At 44.3% G+C, this 26,539-nt stretch overlaps 1 protein-coding gene across 1 annotated transcript in view; it reads left to right on the top strand.

Moving 5' to 3' along the window:
• The window catches only part of DDX60 (DExD/H-box helicase 60), a 444,355-nt gene that overhangs the window by 97,164 nt on the left and 320,652 nt on the right, over positions 1-26,539 (top strand). The window contains 4 exon segments of the mRNA XM_029604155.1: positions 5,168-5,331; positions 8,563-8,833; positions 14,953-15,119; positions 24,094-24,246. Of these exon segments, the coding sequence (XP_029460015.1) occupies positions 5,168-5,331; positions 8,563-8,833; positions 14,953-15,119; positions 24,094-24,246 (755 nt within the window).

Below are 26,539 nucleotides of genomic sequence, written 5' to 3'. Positions count from 1 at the left end.
GTAGGCTTGTGCGAACAGCCAGGTTTTCAGTTTCTTTCTGAAGGCGAGATGGCATTGTTCCTGGCATATGTCTTGGGAAAGCGAATTCCATTGGAGCGGACCTGCTGTCGAAAGTGCTCGCTTGTGAATAGAGTTGTGGACCGAGGATTTGTTGGGGGGGGGGGGGCCTTGAGCGAACCTTTGTAGGCGGTTCTGATCGGCCTTGCGGAAGTATGTAATTCGAGAGGGATGGTGAATTGGAGTGTGGATTGCTGGTAGACGGATTTGTGGATGATAGTGAGAGCCTTGAAAAGTATTCTATATTGGATGGGTAGCCAGTGTAAGATTTTTAGGATTGGTATGATATGGTCCTTACGACGTGTGTTTGTAAGGATCCTGGCCGCTGCGTTTTGCAGCATCTGTAGAGGTTTGGTAGAAGAGGCGGGGAGACCGAGTAGTAGAGCGTTACAATAGTCGATCTTTGAAAACAGTATGGCTTGAAGCACTGAACGGAAATCCTGGAAGTATAAGAGAGGTCTTAGTTGCTTCAGGACCTGTAGCTTGAAGAAGCATTCTTTGGTTGTAGCGTTAATGAACTTTTTGAAATTCATTCTAGAGTCAAGGGTGGCCCCAAGGTCTCTGACCTGGCTTGCTAGTGGGATAATTGCATTATTGGCGAAGGGGTTGTTATCGCCAGGGGAGATAACCAGGAGTTCCGTTTTGGATGTATTTAGGACCAGGTTGAGACTTGAGAGAAGAAGGTTGATGGCGTGTAAGCAGTTGTTCCAAAAATTTAGAGTAGAGGAGATGGGGTCCGAGATGGGGATTATGATTTGCACATCGTCCGCGTATATAAAATGGGTGAGGTTGAGGCTATTGAGTAGCTGGCATAAAGGGAGTAGATATATATTGAACAGGGTAGGGGAAAGTGAAGAACCTTGTGGTACTCCTTGTTTTGAAGGAATGGGGTGGGATTCTTTGTCGTTTATTTTAACTTTGTAGTGCCTGTTGTTCAGAAAGGATTTAAACCAGAGCAGTGCAGAGCCAGAGATGCCTATTTCCATTAGCCGGTTGATGAGGATGGAATGATTTACCGTGTCGAACGCCGTGGAAAAATCGAGTAGGGCTAGAAGGTATGATTGACCCTTGTCAAGGCCCATCAGGATGTTGTCCATTAAAGAAAGAAGGAGGGATTCTGTGTTTAGGCGTTTCCTGAATCCGAATTGAGAAGGGTATAGAATATTGTGAGAGTCAAGGTAGAATATTAAGGTATAGAATATTGTGAGAGTCAAGGTACATATGAAATAATTGTAACAACTGTCGACACTGATGCAGAATCGCGCAGCTCCTCGTGCTCAGCTGCAGGTCATTGTCATTCACTTGGGCGGCAATGACCTGGGCAGGGTACCCACCAGGCAGCTGTTGAAGGCTATTAGGGAGGACCTCAAGTTGATAGCCGCTCTATTCAAGCACACTTACTTGGTATGGTCAGATATCATACCACTAAAAAATGGAGCGATTCGAAGTTATGGAACAGGGAGCACCAGAAGCTGAATCGGCAGATCAGTGCATGCATACAAGTTTGGGGGGTTGCCAGATCCGGCACAAGTGGGCCAATATACAATGTGAAGGGCTGTATCGAGATGATCTGGTTCACCTGTCCGATATCAGGCAGGACATATTTAATAACTTCCTGCAGGAAGAGTTGGATGTGTGCCTGAGCATCTGAGCCTATACGGGGTCATGAGGCAAGTTATCAACTACCTCATGCCAGTGGCGGGATACCCAAGATGTGGTGGCACGGCAGTGTGATGCTGGAAGTGCTAACTAGGGAGAAAACAGTGGATTATGTCCGGTATAAGAAGACCGCCAACAGGTTGGTGGGGCGCAGAGCTGCCCAGAGGTGTGGTCCCCCTTGCTGGATGCGGCGTGGGGGGGGGGGGGGGGGGGTGAGCCGGTTGCACCAAGCTGACTTGCTCGAACGTGGCAGATGGCTGATTGAGGGCTGCGTGATGATAGATACCGCATGGATTTTACACGGCTCGGATACGATAAATATCAAAGAGACTCATATCATATTGAGGTAGGAAGGGGGGCAGAGAGTGGGGTGAATGGGGGGAGTATCCTGGCTGCCAGCCAGGGCCCTTCGCTCCCTGGCCATTGGCCAGTTCGTTTATAGCCAGGTTCCCGGGAGGTGGGAGCTGTGCGGCGCTCCGGCGGTGGCAAATCCCATGGAATCTCGCGGAAGTTCGGCCTCTGTGATCGCTCGCGCCATTGGGGGATGACTTCCGGGCACCTTATGATAAGGTGCTCGGGCCTAACTTAAAGACTTGGCCATTGTCCGAGGTGCCATTTTCGGAGCAGCAGTGGCATCCCCACCCTCCCACACCCAGTTTACATAGTCGTTTCGGGATATATCTTCCCAGGTAGTGCAAATATTTCTTGTTAGATAGTCATACCATTTCTGTTCCATGGGTAGCGCTAGTATTTTATGTTAGATAGTCATACCAGTTATGTCAAATTGTTTTGTTATGTTGTTGATGTCATAGCTTTGGATTTAATGTAAGCGGGGGCTAACTCTGGAGAAAACAGTGGGTTATGTCCGGTATAGGTTGGTGGGGCACGGAGATGCCCAGAGGTGTGGTCCTCCTTGCTTGATACAGTGGGGGGGGGGAGGGGCATTGCACCAAGCTGTCTTGCTCAAACGTGGCAGATGGCTGATTGAGGGCATCACAGTTATACGTCATGGTTTTTTCCACGGCTCGGGTATGATAAATATCATTAATGTTTTAATTAATAAAGCTGCGGCCTTTTCTTACCCACTATGGATTCCCGTGTCTTATTAAGGTGTGGAAAGATGTCATATTGGGGTAGGAAGGGGGGCACAGAGCAGGATGAATGGGGGAAGGGGGGGAGGGGGGGAGGGGAGCATCCTGGCTTCTAGTGTTATTAAAAGTATGCATGTAAATGATTTCCCTGCTTCAACTCCATCCCCATAATGTGTCTTTTTCATGCATATAAACATATGCAAGTAAGTGAGCTATGTATGTACTTTTATGTGCACAACCCCTGGCCAACTTTCAAAAGCCCACTTACTCATGTAAATCTTTTTTAAAATCAAGCCCATAGAATAAAAAAAACCTTTCTTCTGTATTATGTGCACACTGAAGACATATTTTTATATAATTTTGCAGGTTGTTGAGAATCCAGTTTTGAGATAGTTATCAGTGCAGCCCCTTTCCCGTTCTGGTCCTGGGCACAAGGGTGCACTAGAAAGGCCATGGAGCATGCAAGGCCCCGTGACCTTCCTGAGTTCCTGCACAGAGGCAAAAAGTATAATCTTTTCAAAGCCCTTAGGGTTTTGCTCACACAGGGGCTGTTTCTGCTCACCAGTCCAGTCGCTCTTAGAAAACACTTTCCGCACCGGCGCTGCTGTTCAAAACAAAATTCTTTACTGAACCAATGGTCTCCACATGAATGTTGTAAGGAGCAGGGACACACTTCTAAGGGCAAAAATGAGCACTGCATCACATCAATATATATATGTGCCCTTGAAGGTTTAGCTGTAGGCATGTTGCGTTGTAGCAGAGTGATCATTATGTTGGTGCAGTTGAAAGGTCAACTTATATTTTTCTATTAGGATAAGACTGGATAGTTCCTGGCCTTCTCGAGAATGGTGTTTCCAGCTGCCATCTCCTCTATGGGGCCGATTTTAATTCCTACGCGCGCTGGGTACATTTGTGCGCGCTACCCGGCACGCACAAATGTACACCCGATTTCATAACATGCGCGCGCTGCCATGCGCATGTTATAAAATCTGGGGTCGGCGAGTGCAAGGGGCACCTTGCATGCGCTGAGCCCAAGGGGAGCCCCGATGGCTTTCCCCATTCCCTCCAAGGCCGCTCCGAAATCGGAGCGGCCTTGGAGGGAACTTTTTTTCAGCCCCCGCCTCCTTCCCCTCCCTTCCCCTATCTAACCCACTCCCCAGCCCTAACTAAATCCCCCCTTACCTTTGTTTCAAAAGTTATACCTGCCGAGGCAGGCGTAACTTGCGCGCATCGGCTAGCTGCCGGCGCGCCATCCCCCAGCACTGGCCACTGTGCCGGAGGGACCGCCCCCGGATCGCCACCACGCCCCCGGCCACGCCCCTGGACCACCCCCAGACCGCCCCGAACCGCAGCCCCTCCCCGGCCATGCCCTGACCGCCCCTGAACCGCCCATTTTTGAAAGCCTGGGGACATACGTGCATCTCGGGGCTTGCACGTGCCGCCGAGTCTATGCAAAATAGGCTCGGCGCACGCAGGGGTAGGTTTTCAGGGGTTACGCACACATCTTACGCATGTAACCCTTTGAAAATCTACCCCTATGTGTGTAAGGTATTCTGGGAGAGATGATCTCTGGCACAGCATCTGATCTTGGCAACTTTATAGATCACATGTGCTGTCACATCTCTCCACTTGTGGTTGAGTTCTTCCATTTCTCCAGGTGCCACTCCAATGCTACTATCAGCAGTCTGAGCTTCCTTTGTGATCTGCTGTTTGATATCATTTTCTGATCTTAGGCTTCAAACTGAAGTTGTAGAAATCAGAAGGCCTCTCAGCATCATTTTTCAGACTCACAATATAATTACTTTTATTCACCCGAGCTGGGGAAGACTTTTTGGATGAAGCTTTTCTCAGTTCTGAGCAGGGGTAACTGGACCCATCTATGGATGGGGCCCCCATTTTTATGAATTCTGTATTATGTTTAGCCATGTCAAAAATTGGTGCAGAAGCGTCAATATGTTCAGTAAACACAAATAAAGCTACAACTCACAATAAATCGCCTTTTAAAATCATAAAACAGGAATTGTCATATTTTCTTGTTGTAGAGGTTAATCCAGTATCTTATGACTTCTGCATCTTATATATAGAAATAAAGATAATGTATAAGATGTACATGTAGTAATTTCATATAGTGAAAGGCAATTTTCAGAACAGATCTAGTACTCTAAATGCAAGCAATTCTGGTAGTGCAGCATAGTCAGAAGTGAAAATTATTAGTAAATATTGAATATTTCATTATATGCACATAATTTCCCCCACCTAACCCTATTCTCATAAATAATAGGGCAAAGTACCCAAATACTTAGAATATCTCATGTTTTGATGTTTAATATTTTTTTTTACTGTATTCTGCTTTATTTTAGGGGAACCGAAAGATCCAAGATTAATAGCAAGATATCAAAAGATGAAGGAATATTATCGGTTTTATGGACAAACCCTAGAAGGCAACATTTCAACAACCATTACAACTCACAAAGATAAGCCAAAGGGTGTTTCCACTGCTAGTAAAGATACTAAAACACCTCATGTAAGAGATTTCAAATTATTATTTTCTATATTTTACTAGCCAAGAATTGTTGGCTTGCTATTTGTTCTAGCATGAATGGGGAAAGTGGCAAACTATCTTGGAGATACATCAAGCTCTGGTAGTGCTGTAATACACGTTAAACAGAATATATAGCATGATATATGCTGTATATCATGTGATAGAGCACTATCACGCAATATTGTGTGATATTTAGCATATCTCCACCCTGCATGTAAGAAGGTCATTACTGGGCAATTTGATGCAAATATTTTATCGCATCAAACCGAGAAAGTGGTCAGTAGCGATAAAATAACACCTTTTTGAAACGCGGTAAATGTGAGGCAGGAGTCCCAGGACCCTAATGTGGTCCAGAGGCTCCCACCTCACACTAAGTGCCACCCCCCCCCCCAAAAAAAAAAACAAAACAACCAGTGGATCAAAAAAAGGTTGAGTGGGGGTCAGGGCTAACACCCAGCTCAATCCAGGGGTACCTTGAGACTGCCAAAAGTAAAAAATAGACAAATGTAGCTGCACCACAATGGCCCTGGCCTCTCCTCCCCCCAACAGATACACTATAAGACTAAGCCCCCTTCCCCCTCCCCCCAAAGGTTAGACTTATTGGGTTTCAGTGGCCTCCCAAATGTCCTTCCCCTGCCCCAAAGTTAAAATTTAAGCACTGTGGTTTTAGTACCCCCTCACCCACCGACCCCCCTCCCATACCCTCTGAATCTTTAAAAGGAATGTAAGGTCCCAAGATGGGGCCAAGGCACATCCTTGCACCCTGGCCCGGTAGGCACCATTTTGAAAAATCTTGTTGACCTGAACCTTGCCCCAGCCATGTGATCTCCACTCAACCTATTTATTTGGAGGTCTATTTTTCAGCAGCAGGCCTTTTAAGGCAATGGTGGTTCCAGGCGTTGACGGTTCCTTGAGTTTGGGGCCATCATTGCATTAAAGAGCTGATCGCCATGTTCTTTTGTCCTGCAGTATGTAGCTGTGAGATAAAAGAGTGCACCATAGAGCCACAATACTTTTCAGAGGAGGGGTCCCACTATTGTGGTGAAATTTCCTAATGATAGTGGAATGTTCCTGTGAAAAAATATTATGGCTTTATGCATCTAGTCCTGTGGTTGCATGACCTTATTCTATTTAACTTTTTCAGTATAGTAACACAGCAAATTGAAGGTTAATAATATGGTAAGAAAAAACACATTGTTTTGAAAGGAAGTTCAGGAGATTCCCATTAGGGTTTGGTTCTGCAGACATAGGAGGTAATTTACTTATCTGTATTAAGGGCATAGTTGGGAGAAGCAGACCTTGCCTTAAGTAGAAAAAGGTGCTGAAAGCAGGAAGGAGGGGCCGTGGCAATTTCCTGCTGTGGTCCCTTTAAATCTCGGGAGGCGGTGCATGCGCGTGCCTAAGGGGATTGGGGAGAGGAAGGAGCCCGAGGCAGTGTGCTGCCATGTGCCGGGAGGGAGCAGTGCCAGAGAGGCTGGCCGTGACTGCCCAGCGGGAGCCCGAGAGGAGCTGCATCGGCAGCTGCTCCCCACTATCACCAGCGTTCCAGGGCCCGCCTGAGCCGCTCCACGGCACAGGTAAGTACAAGAGGCTGGTTGCAAGGGGCTGTGACTGGCAAATGTAACATATTTATAGCGGAATGATGAATCCAGGGGTTACTTAGCTGCCCATGTCTGAATATTGACCTCAAAGTTATCATGCAGTGAGTCAGGTAAGGAAAAGATTGATGCAGCCTTTATCAGAAGAATACACAATGGATGTCCAAGGGGGAAGGAGGTGGAATTTTGTTATTGACTGCATAAATTTAAAATCAATTACCCATAGACTTTACACCAGTTTTTAAAGAGAAAGTATGTGCACACCTTCCCCGTATACTTTTACACCTACTAATTTTTGCGGGTATTTTTTTTGGGGAAAATCCATGCAAAGAATACTTTAGAAAATCCAAAGTATCCATGTAGGTGCAAACCACTTCAAAGCCCTGCCACTGGGAATTCTGCGTCCCACTGTAGGTAAACTTACATGCGTAGTTATGTGCATATAGGGTAGGCAATTTTATAAAAGGCCATTTTGGTGAGTAAAGTACTGTTTTACCTGTGGAAATGGCTTTGAAACTTGCTGTCTAGACATTCTTATTCTTATTGCTCTAGCAGGGATAAGATTTCTTAGTTTTTCTTTTGTCAAAGCAATTTATCTGGGTGCAGTGCTTTAACTGCAGAAGTGGGCTTTTGGAAAACTCTTCTCCCCATGTGCTGGTAAAGTTAAAGTTTGCTCAAAGTGACTCTACACATGTAAATTTATCGGCAGTGCAAAGAAGCATTGCAGGGGTTGGGGAGGGTTTGTATTTATATGCATTGTTTATGTTTGGCAGTTTCTATTGTATGAGTACTTTCTACTGTATCTACAGTTTATTGTATGATGTTTATGTGTAATGGTCTAAACTGCATTTTATATTTATGGGTTGATAATATTGTTTTTTAAAATATTTTTATTGTAATATGATGAGGTTAAGATTTTAAGCTCAGCAGAATATGTGTTGTAACTAAATAAATAAATAAATGTACATGCATACTTTTCACATTTCACAAGTAGGTGCATGGACACAATGTTAGCAGGTATAAATGTGTGGGAGGAGTACACGTGTAATTTCACATTGAAAATGTGTGCAAAGTCTGCAAATAAAAGATACTTGCGGACTTTGCACCAATTTGAGCCATTAGAAAAATATCCCATTTTACAGGCCAATTCCGATCCTCATAAACCAACAACAGGGCAGGTTTTCAGGATATCCACAATGAATTTGTATGAGATAGATTTGTATACGATGGAGGCAATGCATGCAAATCTATCCCTTGCCTGTTTATGGTGGATACCCTGAAAACCAGGCCAATTTGTGGCTCAAGGACTGGAGTTTTGGAAATTGCATTCCTCCTTTATGATTACTGGGTAATTAAACCATCAGAAGTTACAGATCATTATATTTTAACAGTCCCATACTGTATGAGACATTATGACTGTTGTTGCTTTATTTCTTCTGCCTATTTCATAGGTAGCTGGGAGAATCACCTCCTGATTATATAGAACATTTTAACATTAGCAGTAAAGTCAGATATCTGCAAATCTGAAAATAACAGAGCTAGAAACAGTGCTTATAAAATTATGTTTATGTTAAATGGTCTTTGGAAATAGTTTTTATATGCTGAGTTTTTACAGGAATATTCATTCGTGTCGAAGACCATATGGGACAGATTTGCAGAGCAAAACAAGAAAGGGCTTAAAGTAAAAGAGGGTGAAAATGAGCTTCAACAATGGACTGCAATTTTTTCATCCATTGAGAGAGATATTATAAATAATTTACCCTCTGGAATAAGCAGACTGGACAGATACCTGAAGACTTGCCAAAGTAATTCAAGGAAGCTCACTGCAGAAATGGCAGGATTAGATGCCTGCTTCGGCGTGTGGGTAGAGCACTGCAAAAAACAAGGTATGCATGATTATTGCATATAATTATTGGCATGAAAACCCCAGGAAAGCAGGGACTATGAAACATTGTCAGTGTCAGCTTTTCCGGTGAGAGAATTTTCTCCAGATTCTCTGGTCTGCCTAGTTTCCATGCACTCTTGAAGGATAATGTTAGAACACCACGCATAGCAATAAGGTCTGCGTGTATCTATTGCACATACATTTTACTGCATATTTTCAAGGTGATTTTACATGCATTAAGTTGCTTTGAAAATGTAGGCGTGAAGTCCCCTAGTATGTGCACAAGTTACATGCAGGAAGTTACATCTGCTCATAGCAGTGTGTAACTTGTGCACACAAAATAACAAGCAGACTTTTGAAAACCCCAAAATCTGCACTTAATTCCTATCCCTACCCCAAGTCTAGCCCCTTTGAATGCCTACCATGAGTGTACATATAAAGTACATGTTAATCAGATTATGTGTGCATTTTTATATGCATGCCCGCCAGGGTTAATTTCAAAGAACTACTTAGCACATAAAAACAGATCTTATGCCCATGTGTGGCTTTGAAAATTACCCTTTTAAAAGGAATGTAACAATTGGCATTCACATAGTTCTCCATTGACAAGCAGGCATGAATTAACCAGAACATATGGGTGATATCATCTCACGGCACTCACATGGGCCCAGCTCTCAGTGAAAGGACTACACAGACATGTCTTAGTCTCTCCCTTAAATTTTTTCATCTTTTGGCCTTATGCCTTTACTGCCTTATTGTTTTATCAACATTTTTGCCACTGCCTTAGAGCCCCTCAAACAGAACTTTTAAGCTATTTTAAAAAATAATACACAGAAAATCAAAAGAAAATACTGAAGAGCGGTCGTACCTGTAGCTTCCCAGGACTGTGGCCAGGGACTCCTTTCCCAGTACTTCTAATCTCCAAGATGTCAGGGAGGATTGAGGTCTATAGTAGACTTGAGAAGACTGAACAAGCTGCCAGTTTTGGAGAGGTTCAAGATAATCTCGCTCCAGACAATTCTCCCTTCATTATACTGTGGGATTGGCTGTGTGAACTGGATATGAAATACACTTATGCACACATTACCATTCATCCCACCCTTCATAAATTCATCAGGTTTAAGATGGATGCACACTACCAATACAAGGTGCTCCCCTTTGGCCTCTTGATGGCTCCAAGGATGTTCATAAAATGCCTTGCAGTAAGAGCAACATAGCTTCATTTTCAGGGAATCTTCATATTCCCATACCTGGGTGATTAGTTGTGATGGGTCCATCTCCATCAGGAGTTCTGGAGTCCCTCAAAAAGTCCATATGGTCCCTGGGTTTCCTGGTCAACTTTTCCAAGTCAAACCAGGAATCAGCTCAAAGAATTCAGTTCATAGAAGCCTGGATAGAATCACTTCAGAAGAAAGCATTTCTCTCTGTCAAAAGGACTGCATTATTTATGGGACTAATAAGGTCCTTTATGATCACATTGTGGCTGCTGTGCATGTCGCACATGCATGTCTTTCAAAATGGGTTTCAAAGCCAATGGGATCAGCTCTGTCAAATTCAATCTGATCAAATCTCTGTGGTCTCTGGGATGAGAGCATCACTTCAGTGATGGATGAATTAAGGAATTTCTGAATATAAGCCTCTTGCTATGAGTTCTGCTGCATCAACTGACTCTGTCTACCATCACCTCCACCAATTCTCCACTGGTGTGACATGGATGTTAGGATTATTGTCTAGGGATGTGAATCGTTTTTTGACGATTTAAAATATCGTCCGATATATTTTAAATCGTCAAAAACCGTTAGGACCACGATACAATACCAATTCCCCCGATTTATCGTCAAAAAATCGTAAATCGGGGGAAGGGGGAGGGCAGGAAAACCGGCACACTAAAACCCCCTAAAACCCACCCCCGACCCTTTAAATTAAATCCCCCACCCAAATGCCTTAAATTACCCTGGGGTCCAGCGGCGGTCCATAGCTAAATCGGGGGAAGGGGGAGGGCAGGAAAACCGGCACACTAAAACCCCCTAAAACCCACCCCCGACCCTTTAAATTAAATCCCCCCCCCTCCCGAACCCCCCCCCCCCCAATGCCTTAAATTACCCTGGGGTAGAGCGGCAGTCCGAAACGGCCTCCTGCTATTGAATCGTGTTGTCTTCAGCCGGCGCCATTTTGCAAAATGGCCGCTGCAAAATGGCGGCGGCCATAGACCAACACAATTCGACTGCAGGAGGTCGTTCCGGACCCCCGCTGGACTTTTGGCAAGTCTTGTGGGAGTCAGGAGGCCCCCCCAAGCTGGCCAAAAGTCCCTGGGGGTCCAGCGAGGGTCCGGGAGCGATCTCCTGCCGCGAATCGTTTTTGGTACGGAAAATGGCGCCGGCAGGAGATCGACTGCAGGAGGTCGTTCAGCGAGGGTTCTGGACCCCCGCTGAACGACCTCCTGCAGCCGATCTCCTGCCGGCGCCATTTTCCATACCGAAAACGATTCGCGGCAGGAGATTGCTCCCGGACCCCCGCTGGACCCCCAGGGACTTTTGGCCAGCTTGGGGGGGCCTCCTGACTCCCACAAGACTTGCCAAAAGTCCAGCGGGGGTCCGGAACGACCTCCTGCAGTCAAATCGTGTTGGTCTATGGCCGCCGCCATTTTGCGGCGGCCATTTTGCAAAATGGCGCCATCTGAAGACAACACGATTCAATAGCAGGAGGCCGTTTCGGACCGCCGCTCTACCCCAGGGTAATTTAAGGCATTGGGGGGGGGGTTCGGGAGGGGGGGGGATTTAATTTAAAGGGTCGGGGGTGGGTTTTAGGGGGTTTTAGTGTGCCGGTTTTCCTGCCCTCCCCCTTCCCCCGATTTAGCTATGGACCGCCGCTGGACCCCAGGGTAATTTAAGGCATTGGGAGGGGGGTTCGGGAGGGGGGGGGGATTTAATTTAAAGTGTCGGGGGTGGGTTTTAGGGGGTTTTAGTGTGCCGGCTCACGATTTTAACGATTTTCACGATACTTTACACACACAAACGGCAACAATACGATTCCCTCCCCCTCCCAGCCGAAATCGATCGTTAAGACGATCGAGGACACGATTCACATCTCTATTATTGTCCCTAATGGACAGTCATTTGCAAATCAACCACGTCGAACTATGAGCCATTTGTTATGCTCTTTCACCTCTCAGAAAAGAGAATTTTAATCCAATCCAAGTGATCATGTTTTATATAAACAAGCAGGGAGGCTCTTATGCTCTCTACCAGGAAGCCATCCAAATCTGGTTGTGGGCAGGAAATTAATGCCCATTGCCAGGTGACCTAACTTCTGGGAATCCAGAATACATTGGTGGACTGCCTCAGTTGTGTGTTACATTTCACAAGTACTTCTTGGTTCAAAGAGTCATAGAAGACTTGTTCAGTCAATGGGGAACACCAGGGATCAACCTATTCACATCCAAGTGTTAACAGGTAGGTCAATAAGTTCTGCTCCATGCATCCTAGCATCTTGATGCTTTTCTGCTGAACTGGGTCAACTGTCTACTTGATGCATACACACGAATTCCTCTAACCATCAGGTCTGTTCAACAGGTCTTTTGGAACAAAGTGAGGATAATCCTTATTACACCAACCTGTCTACAGCAAGTATGGTTTCCAAATCTTGCCCACCTATCAGTTCAGTCTCCAATTTTGTTGAGGATATATCTGACCCTTCTTGAACAGGAAAATTGCAGGCTCTGCTATCCCAACTTTCCATCCCTGACCCTGGCACTGAGTAGTCTCCTCCTTAATCTTTCTGATGGAGATGTAGGATGAACTGATGTTGGCTAGAAACCTCTCAACCAGATGATCCTATTGTTTGAAGTGGAAGAAGTTCTTGACTTGGTATAGGACCAGCCATTTGGATCCCCTTTCCTGTAATCAAAGGGATTTGACTCAGTATCTATTCTTCCTTGCATCCTCAGTCCTTAGCACCTCTTTAGTGAAGGTTAATATCAGTGCCACTGTGATATATTTCCAGAAGGTGAAGGGGATCTGATCTCTATCCCCTTTGCTAATGTGGCGGTTGCTATCCTTAACCAATAAGCCGGATACTTCGTAGCAATTTAATATTGCTCTCTGCTTCAACAGCAAAGCGTAATGGGGAAATGGATTTAAACAGCACCAAATGAGGGCCCTGACTTTTACAGTGTGGGAAACTGATAAGCATATTGGGTATTGGGGAATTGGATTCAAACAGCAACTAATGAGGGCCTTGACTTTTACGGTCTGGGAAACTGAGAAGCATGGGGGTAGCCTTCACGCAGTGGCAGATGCTACCATGGGCTTGCTGGGCAAACTGGATGGATCACTTGGTCTTTTTCTGCAGTCATTTCTATGTTTCTATATTTTCTATGTTAAGTTCATAAAAGGTTTGTGACTTTCCAGATCTCGATTTAGTAAACCTCTAGTGCTTTGAGATCTCAGTGTAGAATTATCTCAACTCAGGAAACTTCCTTGACAAGACTACCAAACAGACTTGATGGGTGGACTTGAAGTTTTTCTCCTGAAAGTGTTGTTTCTCATTACTGTCTCTTTTTTTTCATAATAGTTTGGTTCTATGCATCCATCCCAAGTTTCTTCCAAAAGTGTTATCTGCGTTCTATATTTCAAATGATTGTACTGTCTAAATTCTTTCTAAAATCATGGGTGCTTAGAGAACAGACTTTTCACTCCTTGAATTGTAAGAGAGCCCTAGCTTATTGACTAAAGAGGACTTAACGTCAGCATCAAACATCTCAACTGTTCATGTTCTTTGATCCCAATAGAAAGGGAAAAGCAGTTGCCAAACAAACTTTGTCCAATTGGCTAGCATACTGTATAATTTACTACTAATGTTCTGATAGGCTTACAGATTAAAGAGACAATCGTTTCATCATGTCAGAGTTATGGTAACTTCAGTAGCTCATCTCAGGATCACTTTCATTGAAGATATCTGTAAAGCTACTTGGTAGAATGTGCACACCTTAATGTCCCACTACTGTCTGGACATCATGTCCCAAATAGTACCTTCGAACAAGTAGTTCTGCTTAGCCTATTCACTCAGTAGACCATTCTCCATTTGGTGAGGTCCAGATTGTATTTAAGTATTTCTCCATAATGCAACTCTCAATTTGGGATTCCCCGCGCATTATGGCTAATTAATTCCTTTTTGTTGACGGAGAATGCAAGTTTACTTACCTGTAAACAAGGTTCTCCATAAACAGTAGTATGAATTAGCCATATGCTTAATATCACCCACCTTTCTGGAGAGTCAAATACCATGCAAAAACCTAAGTTCTGGAAGAGACTGAGGAGCTCAGAAGGCAGTTTGCTCATGAGAGCTCCAACGCTTCCTTAGAAAACCATTTACTGAGCTCTGAGATCTAGATCCATGTTAGCACCATGTCACCCAACCATTATGGTTAATTCATCCCGCAGTCTATGGAGAACACTGTTTACAGTAAGCAAAGTTGCTTTCCTGTCATTCAAAGTAATTCTAAACACAATTTACAACTATATTTCAGAAATGCAAAAAATAAAAGTTTACTAGTTGAAAAGGTTCCTACATTTATGGAAAGTACAGAACATTTATTCTTCAGGATTAAAAGGCCATTAGGAGATTTTCTTTTATTAAAGCATAAATCATTACAAGTAAAATATATTATTAAACTTGGAAATGATAAAACTAGGAGAGAAATAGTCTGTTGCTACTTTAAGCTCATTAGAACTACTGCTTTCATTGCAGATAAGATAGTCTGTAAAAATAGTGCAAAAATGCATCATAAATCTTGTTGACTGCAGAAGGAAATTTGTATTAAGTGAATATGTAGAATTCTTAGTCACCCTATGTGTCCTAAAGAAAACTGGAGTCTTTGGAGGTAGTTATACATTTTAAAGGACAAATAAAAAAGACAGCATTCTCTGAAAATAAAAGCTGCCTTCTACAGCATTATAGTTTTATTTGAAGAAAGGCCTATGAAGTCTTGAAAGCTCATTTCTGCATCATCTTTTTTATTTTTCTATCTTTGAAAAGGTATCCTAGTTTTCAAAGACTCCTATGAGTTGATAATATTTTTTTAACTGATTAGATTTTTTTTTCATTTATTTCTTTTTACAGGAGAGGATTCAAAAGATCTAAGTATAGTTGTTCAGATCATGAGAAGGGTCCATAACATTCTGGGAAAATATCAGGAATTATTACAGCCTGGAGAATGTCAAGTGGTAGCTAAATACCTCAAGTATCTGGGATTTAAGAATTTGGCTTGTTCTTTAGATCCTACCCAGGTAATAATTCCATTTAGAAAAACAAATACAGTAATTCCGAGTTAGTTACCTAACAAGGCATTTATCGGAGAAAGGGGGACAGATGTGCAAAAGCATTTTTCCCATAGACACACAACAGTTTATCAATTCCTCATGCAGTTTAGAAACATATTTATGTCTTTTGCCTTTTTCTATCTTTCTGCTGTTGGTACTTATTATGCTCCTATTCATTCCCTATATTTTCAGCCTAGTCCTCCACTTGAGGCAGGTTCCTCCTTGCTTCCATGCTTCTGCTTTTTTCCTCCTAGACCTTGGATCAAGCTGCCATTACCCATTCAGGACGTTATCATTTCTCTTCAATTTTATATGCTCCCAGAGACTCATTTTTTCAAAACTGTGACTAGGACACCGTCTCACCGTGGGCATACTGCAATGATATATATATATTAATGGAGAAAGATATAGGGGTAGATTTTCAAAGGCTACCCGCGTAAGATACGCGCGTAACCAGAGAAAATCTGCCCCTGTGCGCACTGAGCCTATTTTGCATAGGCTCGGTGGTGCGCGCAAGCCCCAGGACACGTGAAGGTCCCAGGGCTTTAAAAAATGGGCGGGCCGGGGGTGGGGCAGGGGGCGTGGCATCGGTTCGGGGGCAGGGCTGAATCCTCCGGCACAGCAGCCTGTGATGGGGAATGGCGAGTGGATGCGCGCAAGTTACACCTGCCAGAGACAGGCGTAACTCAACGAGATAAGGTAGGGGGGGGGGATTTAGTTAGGGCTGTGGGGTGGGTTAGATAGGGGAAGGGAAAGGTGGGGGGGGGGCAGAAAAATGTTCCCTCCAAGGCCGCTCCGATTTCAGAGTGGCCTTGGAGGGAACGGGGAAAGCCAGCGGGGTTCCCCTCGGGCTCGGCGCATGCAAGGTGCATATGTGTGCATCCCCTTGCGTGCACCGAGCCTGGTATTTATAACATGCATGCGGCAGCGCGCGCATGTTATAAAATTGGGTGTAGATTTGTTCGCGCCGGGTTGCGTGAACAAATCTACGCCCATGCGTAGATTTTAAGATCTGGCCCATACTGTGTCGCTGACTGACAAATGGCTGCATGAAGTTTCATACCCAGGAGTACTCCACTGTGGTACAAGCAAAATCATCGCTTGTCACTCTGTTGGTGCAGGTGCTCAGATTGACTGAGACTAGGTTATACTCACTTCAGGGCAAGATAAGGCACAATACAGTCCCTGGCTACGCCTGTGCTGCAGGCCATTTCGGTGTGAAGTTAATTTTAGACTCATCTGGTGGTAAAAGCTAAATGCTGACTGTATTAGAGTTAGCTAAATGACCATGTCAGAGACAAAATGGGGAAACTTCTGAACTGTCCACTTTGAAACAAAATCTGCAGGTACTTTTTTCACACCAGTCGGAAACTTGACATGGGTACAAAGCACCCATGAATGTTGGCTACTGAATGTAAGGTGCTTTGAAGTGTCAAAAAAGCAGAATACAAATAAATAAATAAATATGCAGGAAGATTTTGTACAGAAAATATCCCATGTGAACTTGAAAATTCAATCTAAGGGGGTGATTTTCAAAAGAATGTACGTGCCTAAAACTGGGTTTTATGCGCGTATATGTAATTTATTGACACAATTTTCAAAGGTGTTACACGTGAAAGTGTAACATACTATTGCATCAGTTTTCATAATCCCATTTATGTACTTAAAGTGCACTTTCGAGTGTAAAACCCAGTGACAATTCAATGGCATATATCATAGCAATTTTCAGAAGCCCACTTGCATAGTTAAAGTGTATTTACATGTATAAAACCCTGTTTATAAGCGCTTAAATCCTTTTGAAAATTACCTTCTAAGCAGGTAAAAGAGCTTTTGAAAATTAATACGATACATGCTAATTTTACATGTATAAATCTTTTGGAAAATTACCTCCCATGCGTATTATTTTTCAGTCCTGTCAAGGCCTCCCCTGAATGCACCTACAAGTCTGCATTCAGCATCATTGTAAATGAGAGCATTGTACAACGTCATACTGTGGGAGGGCAGTTTTCAGTCAATTTACATGCGGAAATTGCTTTGAAAATTATCCTCAAAATGTCTTTCCAGCAGATTTGCTTCCCTTGGATCTTTGTATCTTTATTCATGCTTTATGTATCCCCTTCATGCTTCCAGTTATCTCCTCCATTTACAAATGTATTTCTTTATATCAAAAGACGAAGAAGAAAACATGTCCTATGTTATTTAGTCAAATTGGATGACATCCAATGACATGCCCAATCCTATATCATACTGTTTTTTTTAAAATTTATCTTTTATTTGGCCAACAAATTAGCCCAGGTATTAGTGCACTTTTGGAAAAACCATAGGGGTGGATTTTCAAAGGGTTACGTGCGTAACCCCGAAAACCCGCTCTTGCACTGTCCCGGGGCTTGCAAAAAGGGGTGGGGTGGGGCGGGACCGGAGCCTCCAGGCACAGCTGCCATTTGCCACTGTGCCCAGGATCGCAGGCTGGCTGTCGGCCGGTGTGCGCAACCTATGCATGCCTGGAAGCAGGCGCAATCTATAGGATAAAGGTAAGGGGGGGGGGGGGTTAGGTAGGGCTGGGGGGCGGGATAGGTAGGGGAAGGGAAGGGGAAGGTGGGGAGGGCGGAAAGAAATTTCCCTCCTAGGCCGCTCCGATTTTGGAGCAGCCTCGGAAGGAACGGAGGAAGGCTGCACAGCTCGGCGCACACAAGTTGCACAATTGTGCACCCATTTGCGAGCGCCAACACTGGATTTTATAACATGTGCTCGGCTGCATGCGCATGTTATAAAATTGGGCGCACCTTTTAAAATTGGGCCCAGATTGTATATTTTTTTTAATTGTATCGTAATAGAATAATTAACCCTGCAATGCTTTCCAGCATTTGAATAAACTGGTCATCATATCAGTTGGGTCTCATATAAACTTTGGAAGGGCTGTAAAGTAGTGCTTTACCCTCATAATATCATATCATAATATCCTCCTTGATAGACTAATCAAAATAGGCATTAAAGACTTACGGCCAGATTTTAAAAGGGTTACGAGCATAAGTTATTAAAACTGTAAACCGGAGTGAAGGCATCTTCCTATACTTCGGTATATAAAAGAGTCCAAATAAATAAATAAATAAATAAATAAATAAATAAATAACCCTTTTAAAACCCCACTACACGCGCTGAGCCTATTCTACATAGGCTCGGCGGCGCGCGCAAGCCCCGGGACGCGCGTAAGTCCCAGGGCTTCGCTAGGGGGGGGGCATGTCGGGGTTGACGCGTCATTCGGGGCATTCCGGGGGGCGTGTTGGGGGCATGGCGCCAGGCTGGGGGCATTTCGGGGGCGTGGCTGAGGCCTCCGAAACGGGTCCCGGGCCAGGGAATCGTGCAGGGCTCGGCGCATGCAAGGGGGTAGATTTTATAAATCCTCACGCGTGCGTACTTTTGTTCGCACACCAGGCGCTAACAAAAGTTCGCGGGATTTTATAAGATAAAATAGCCGCGCATATCTTATAAAATCTGGGGTCGGTGCGCGCGCGCCGAGCCCTGCGGGCGCTGCCCGTTTCTTCCGAGGGAACTTTCCTTCCACCCCCTGCACCTTGCCCTCCCTTCTCCTACCTAACCCACCCCCCCGGCCCTATCTAACCCCTCCCACCTGTGTTTTAAAAGTTACGCCTGCCAGAAGCAGGCGTAACTCGCGCGCCAGAAGCAGGCGTAACTCGTGCGCGCCAGCACGCTGCTGGCGCACGATTCCCCAGCCCGGGACCCGTTTCAGAGGCCTTGGCCATGCCTCCGAAACACCCCCGGGCCAGCACCACGCCCACAACACGCCCCCGGAATGCCCCGAATGATGCGTCGGCCCCAACATGCCCCCGACACACCCCCCTTAGTGAAGCCCCGGGAGTTACGTGCATCCCGGGGCTTGTGCGCGCTGCCGAGCCTATGCAAAATAGGCTCGGTGCGCGCAGGGGTTTTTTAAAAGGTTTACGCGCATAACGTATGCACGTAACCCTTTTAAAATCCGGCCGAAGGTGCAGAAATGTGCACCCCCTTGTGTGCGCCGACCCCAGACTTTATAAGATACGCGCGGCTACGCGCGATTCTTATAAAATCCAGCATACTTTTGTTCGCGCGAGCGTAGATTTATAAAATCTACCCCTCAGCGCTCAAATGGTTTAGCTCTTGCCTAACAAATAGAACCTTGAAAGTAAAATTTCTTGATAGGGAGTCACATCCTATCGATCTCAACTTCGGAGTACCCCAAAGATCCTCTATATTCTCTACGCTATTTAATATCTATATGCTCCCTTTATGCAGAATTCTATCAGGCCTCAGTCTGTTGCGCTCGGGGCTGGAACCCTTGTCCTGAGACAGCGCAGGCACTGTCCCAGGGCGCGGAGCACTGAGGGAGAGAGGCCGAGTTGAGCTTCACCACTGGATGCACGGTCCCCCCGGCAGGAGCCCGTAGGGACCCGGGCTGCTGGGACTTAAGTGGGCCTTGCAGTGTCTCCTTTGAAATGGAAGTCCAATGTGCCCACAGGAACTAGGGGAGCACTGTAGGGTTCGAGAGTGAAGACAGGAGGCAGCAGGAAGAATCAGAACAGAGATGGAATAGTCAAGGCGAGGACCAGAGCCAGGATCTAGGATGTGGTCAGGCAAGCAAGGTCAAGTCCAGATATCAGTCCGAGGAGTGGTCAACGAAGCAATGGTCAAGAGCCAGAGGTCCAACGAGGTTGAGAGCAAGCAGAGGACTAGGGCAGGCGGCAGGCAGGCAGACAGGTCAGGAACAAGCTGGGGTCTTTGGCAGGTGGCAATCAGACAGGCAGGTCAGGAACAAGCTGAGGTCTTTGGCAGGTGGCAGGCAGGCAGGTCAGGAACAAGCTGAGGTCTTTGGCAGGTGGCAGGCAGGCAGGTCAGGAACAAGCAGGACTTGGACTCAGGAACAAGCAGGACTTGGAATCAGGAACACAGGAACAGTTCTGGAATGAGACTAGGAACAGGCAAACAGGAACAGATGCAAAGGCAATCTCAGAAGCAAGTCCCGATTGCCAAGGCAAGGAAGTGAAGGTAGTCACTTCCTTATATCGGGGGTTCAATCAGGGTGCGCCGCGGAACTAGGGCCCGCCCTGGTTCCTATTTCAGCAAGGCTGGTCCACGCACGCACACCTGGCAGCGTGGCTTGAGTGGTCGAGGATGCCGGGGCTCGGCATAAGGCCCGGTGCATCGCAGGAGGCCTGGTGGTCATCGCCGCGGGATGCCGCGGCCATGCCGGGATGGCCAGGACTGTGAGGGAGGCACAGGGGCCCAGAGGTGAGCAGTCCCATGCGCTGATGACGTTCAAATTTTAATACCAATGCAAAAAGTCCATTGACCAAACTAAAGCTCTGGGACATATACCAATCCACCATTAATTCACCCAAATGAATATTTCCCTAAATACTAAAAAAACTGAAATCCTATATATCTCAGCTAAATTAAACAAGACAAAAGAGCTTGAAATTCAAGAAGCAGCCATAAACTATCCCATCTACCTAGAAGTACAAGATCTAGGGATTCTTATAGATTGCAAATTCTCCATGAAGTCCTGCATTAAAAAAATCATAATTGATGGTTACTTCAAATTAAACATAATCGATGGTTACTTCAAATTAAACATACTCAAAAGATTAAAACCCCTCCTATTCCCAAAAGACTTTAGAACTGTCTTACAGGTACTTGTCTTATCAAGATTAGGTAGGCTTCTTGCGATCAAGAGCAGGCAGGGTGGGAAAACTGTGTGGCATTTTTGTTTGTAGTTTAAAGAGAGAGCCTCTGTTTTGTGTTGGTTTCCCCATTCCTGTTGGGCTAGTCCTAACACCCCTGGTTGCATAGAATAGGAGGGAGACAGTACTTATCCAGTCCATAGCCTGCCAGGTATGGGCATCTACTTTTACCCATCTGCATGGGTTCCTCCTCCGCTGGAGTCAGCAGTGGGTTTGGTCTAGGAGAAGACAAATGTCTGACTTGGGATGGTCCTGGGACAGCCTTCCGGGATGCTCTGGACTCCAGAGCGCATTCCTGTAGTCGACAGTCGATGCACCCAGTAAGGTCAATCAGAGAGTCCAAGGAAGAGGGCAATGCACGGGCCGCCAACTCATCCTTAATCGAGGATTCAGCCCTTCAAGAAATATGGAATGTAAGCAGTCGATGTCCCAATATAATTCCGACACAAGGGTGCGGAATTCAATGACATAGTCCATTAAAGACTATGTGGGACTATTCTTAGGCCTTCCCGCAAATATCACAAGACCATTGCAACTTCTGCAGAACTCTGCAGCTAGACTCTTGAGAGGTACTAGAAGATCTGAACATATCACCCCAATATTAAAAGAACTTCATTGGCTGCTGGTCATATACAGGGCCCAGCATAAAATCTTAACACTAATTCACAAAACCCTCTACAATGAAAAAATTGAATGACTAACCTCTTCACTTCACTACCACACCCCCTCAAGAATCACCAGATAAACCGGAACAAGGATGCTACCAATTCCTTCCCTCAAAATTGCCCACCTAAATAATGTAAGAGAAAGATCTATCACTATTGCTGGACCACTTCTATGGAACTCTATTCTGTAGGAATTACGACTAGAAGCTGACATCAAATTATTTAAAAAGGGGATTAAAACTTGGCTTTTTAAACAAGCCTACCAAGAGCTGTTAGCATAATTATCTCACACTTCTGATTTTATACCAAGGTAATGTATATTTTTATTTTATTATACTATCTCTACCCTAACTATACTACCTCTCTAAGTGTTTACATTTTGATTATTTAGCCTACTATTTAGTGTGCTATGTTAATTATTTATATTATGAAACAATGTATTTACTTCCTCTCTTCTTTGGAAATGCAAATAATTTTAAATGATTAATTGCTAACTACTGTAAACCGATTTGATATGCTTGCATGAAAAGTCAGTATATAAAAATTATTAAATACAAAAATAAATAAATAAATACATAAATAATTGCTCCTTTGAAGACTGCCCCACCTGTGTGCTTCTACATTTATACACATACATCAAATATGCATGTATAGAGAGACCTCCTTGGGATTTTCATTAGTTTTGTCCCTAGTCTGGGACAGAAAAGTAGGAGTTGTCAAATCTCTTGCAACAGCAATCCCTGTGTGATTGCTGCCATGGTAGGCTTCTTGCGGTCAAGAGCAGGCAGGGTAGGAAAACTGTGTGGCATTTTTTTTTGTAGTTTAAAGAGAGAGCCTCTGTTTTGTGTTGGTTTCCCCATTCCTGTTGGGCTAGTCCTAACACCCCTGGTTGCATAGAATAGGAGGGAGACAGTACTTATCCAGTCCATAGCCTGGCAGGTCAGGGCGTCTTAGATTTTTTGATTTGGTGGAGTTTTTTGGACTTTATTTTTGGAGATTTTTTCTGGATCCCCTAATCCTGGCTCAGGGTGGGATGTCTCCTGCCCTGGGAAGGATATGAAGAGAGAAGACCTGCTGATTCCATCTCACAGCCAGTGTTTAGAATATGATGACTCTGTCTGTGTGTATAATCTGAAAATTTTGGTGTGTGCCCTTTTGTTTTTGGAGGAAGTTTTGCACATCCTTTCTGTTAGAGAAGAAAAATAGTTTTCTTTTCCTTTTTGCCTTGCTGTTGTTCTTGGAGTTTTCAGTCTAAAAGATCCCACTATACCATCTGGAGAGGAGAATTGGGAGATTTTCATCTGAAGACCTCCATTAGAGTCTCTGCCCCATCTCCCACTTCAGGTAAGGAAAGAGGACAGAGAGTTGGGGTCTTTTGGAGACTCAGATATCTTTGGGAAGGGAGAACTACCATAGCTAGGAGGCTCCAGTCCATCCTGGGATCCTTACTTTTCCATGTCATGGAGGGCAAGGTACCTCAGGACCTTGATACCGAGGGACACATACACATTTAAAGAGAAGTTTGTAGAATAAGGGTGAACAATGATATAACAAAAACAATGTGTATTTGGTGCCAGTTGATTACACTTGAAGATCTGTTACAGTAAATAAATTGTTTGAGTGTCCAGTTTGATCATTTGGCATTCACATCCACTAATCATCCATTTTGAGATAATACCCACTGACAAGGTTTTCATCTTGCGGGTGCTGGAGGATGCATACTGGTGAAATTCGTAGGACTGTCTTTGGATTTAATACCTCTAGGAGTGAGTACGACTCTTGCCTTCTCAGCATGTGCTCATTGAAATAGGTGTTTCAGTGGCAGAGTCAGGATTTACTGGCATACTTTTAAGTTCTAAATGTATGCATGCAAATTGTGCCAGAAAAAGTAGCCATACAAATAGCAGGTAGAAGTCCGTGTGGGTACTTCTTCAGTTTTTAAAGTGAGCTTTTTTCTTAGAAAATAAGTTAAAGTCTGCAGGTAAAATGTACCTGAAGGCTTTACCCTTCCCTCTCATAAAATTGCCCCTTCAGTTGTTTGTAGTAGTCAGATACCAAAATATGCTCTTTTAATATATAACCATGTCTAGCTATTTGTGAGTGGAGAAAGATTGGAAAAATTTTGTAAATAAGTACAAGCAAAGTATTTGGGTCTGAATTCTGTCTGCCTTTTTTTTCTGTTGCCGAGTCAGCACCATTATGAGGAATCTGAGTCTCTGCGTTTTCTTTAAGCAAACAATAGATGCTATGTGAATCAATTTGTGCTGTAGATGAGCAGGTGGATGGATTATCAGAAGGCAGCAAAATGGAAAAATGAGCAAATTGTAACATTAAAAATCTGCATGTTGTAGCTTTTTACTTCACTATATATTGGTTTGGAATAATTATCTTTCTTCAGCAAATAATTATTCTTAGAGCTTGCTATGTGTACTGTAGATGTGATGCATAATATGTGTAGTGTTATGTAGAAATAACAGAATACATTGGTGACATGGAAGTAATTTAAGTAAAACACTTCCCTAAAATGATAAATCTTCACAGATAAAGGGAGAGGAGAGTAAGAAGTTCACAAAATTCATTGTGGGCATGGGAGCTGCTCGATTTCAGCTACAGTATATGGGCCATTACCTACACAGAGAAGAGAGAAGCGATCCAGACCCCCGAGTAAAGCATTTCATACCCGACACCTGGCAGGTAATCGTACATCCTTTAAGTCAACTTCCAATTACTGATTTATTTTTTTTTTAAATATGATCATTCATTGCATCTAGAGGAGAAGGACAATTTTCAAAAGCCATTTACCCAGGTAAATACCAGTTTTACCCAGGTAAAAGGGCAATCTCTAAACCAGCTACCCTTAACCCAACTTCAAATATGGAAAGGGTTCCACAGTGCATGCATTTTTACCAAGGTTAAAGGGGAGGCATTCAACAGTCTGCGTTTTGGACAAAAATAGAAAACAGCGCATTTTCAAATGTATGCTTGCTATTTCCCAGCTAAATTCAGCCTGAGCAAAAAAGCAGTGCAAAGTCTGTGAGCCAGTTGTGCCTGTGGGCTATTTTTAAAGGGAAAGCTTGCAGAGTCTTTCCCTTTAAAAATCTGCAAAGAGAAAGCAAGATAACCACAGCTTTTGTACCTGATTGGGCTGTTTTGAAAATTCCCCCTGGAATTGAAATTTCATTTTATCTGAAATCTTAGTTGCTGGAATAGTAGAAAAATCATTGTTCGTGCTATTCAAGCTACAAGGAGGTTATTTTTTACCTTGATCGAAGGAGTGCCTCACTGCAGTTTGTTTTGATTTAGTAAAGATAGCCTTTTCAGATATTCAACTCCTTTACCATTAATTGCATTTTTCCCTAAAGACTTTAGAAATAGCTTGTAGCAGTGGTAATTTGTTTTAGCTGTAAATCCACCCTAGTGCACATAAAATAATGGGAGGGTTTCCCCTAGTGGGTAAGAATCCATCTTTCAAATTTAGTAGGTTCCAATTTATTAGTCATGCATATGGCAAACTGGACCCAAATATATAGAACAGGAGTAGTTACTAGGGATGTGCAGTGGGACCGCATACGTTACATTTGGTATTTGTATTTGTCGGGGGGGCAGATATGTTGCATTCGGCAAGGGGGGCCCCTGATCAGTTCATGCATTCCATTCTTATTCTTCCCGGCTAAAATTTAATTAACTACAACCCCCCCCCCCTCCTGACCCCCCCAAGACTTGCCAAAACTCCCTGGTGGTCCAGCGGGGGTCCAGGAGCCATCTACTGCACTCACGCCATCGGCTGCTGGTATTCAAAATGGCGCCGATAGTAATGGATGGCCGGCGCCATCTTGTGCTCCTACCATGTGACAGGGGCCGACCAATGGCACCGGTAGCCTCTGTGTCATAGTAAGGGCAAAGGCTATCGGCACTATTTTGAATACTGGCAGCCGATGGCCCGAATGCAGGAGATGGCTCCCGGACCCCCACTGGACCACCAGGGAGTTTTGGCAAGTCTTGGAGGGGTCAGGAGAGTGGGGGTTTTGTTTAAATTCGCTCCTTTAGATGGCCGAATAATTCGGTGAAGATTCGTTGTATTTGTGGGAATCGTGATACGTTTCGCTTCCCCATGAATACAACAAATATGGCCCTATACGTTGCGGATTGCCAATATGTTGCAAACGAATGCACACCCCTAGTAGTTACAATCCCTGGACTGTTAAGGGAGAACAACCATCTCCCCCTTGCTATGACCTCTGGCCCGTAAATCTCTCCCTCAGTGCTGGCACAAATAAAGCATTAAAAGAGTTATACCACTCTTGAATAAACACAACTCTTAACTTTATTTCTGATGGAACCAGCCACTATGTACAGGAATAGAATAGGGTCAGCATATAACTATCGCATACTCCAAATTCGTGGCATATAACTGTCAGAACACATCTTCTCAAAAGTATACCATGTAGTATCCCCAGGATGAAAGTACCAATCTCTTAGCCTTCACATCAAAATCAAATAGATCTCCCAACTTCCCCATACCAAACATTTTACTGGAATACATGGATTCTACTCCTTATATTCTACGTATCTGAATTTTCACACTTTTAGGTTCACATTCATAGGGGACATAAAAATTACAGACATAGGGTCCCTGGCACTCGACCTTCCACTTGAGTTTCTCCACCTCTCCCATCCAGCAATGTGTAGGTCTTTCCAGTGTTATCCATGCTTTGGACCTGCCTTGGCATGCCTCATGTCAAGATAACCCCCTTCTCCTTCTTCATGGCCATTTCCTCCAAAGGAAGAAAGCGACATTATTGGCCATTGGCCTTTTTTCTGGAGGGGGAATAGTCCCCTCAGAGCCCCACTCTACACTGGAGTGGTTCCTGGGCCCACCAGCCCACAGAGTGGCTATTGCAGAAAGCTCTCTCTCACACAGATTTCAACCTAAGAAAGGTAAAGTCCCACAAAATCCTCCCAGTTTTATATCTTCCCGGGGCACATT

The sequence above is a fragment of the Rhinatrema bivittatum genome, chromosome 1 (assembly GCF_901001135.1).
Source record: "Rhinatrema bivittatum chromosome 1, aRhiBiv1.1, whole genome shotgun sequence".
NCBI lineage: Eukaryota > Metazoa > Chordata > Amphibia > Gymnophiona > Rhinatrematidae > Rhinatrema > Rhinatrema bivittatum.
This window is presented reverse-complemented; position numbering and strand designations above follow the sequence as displayed.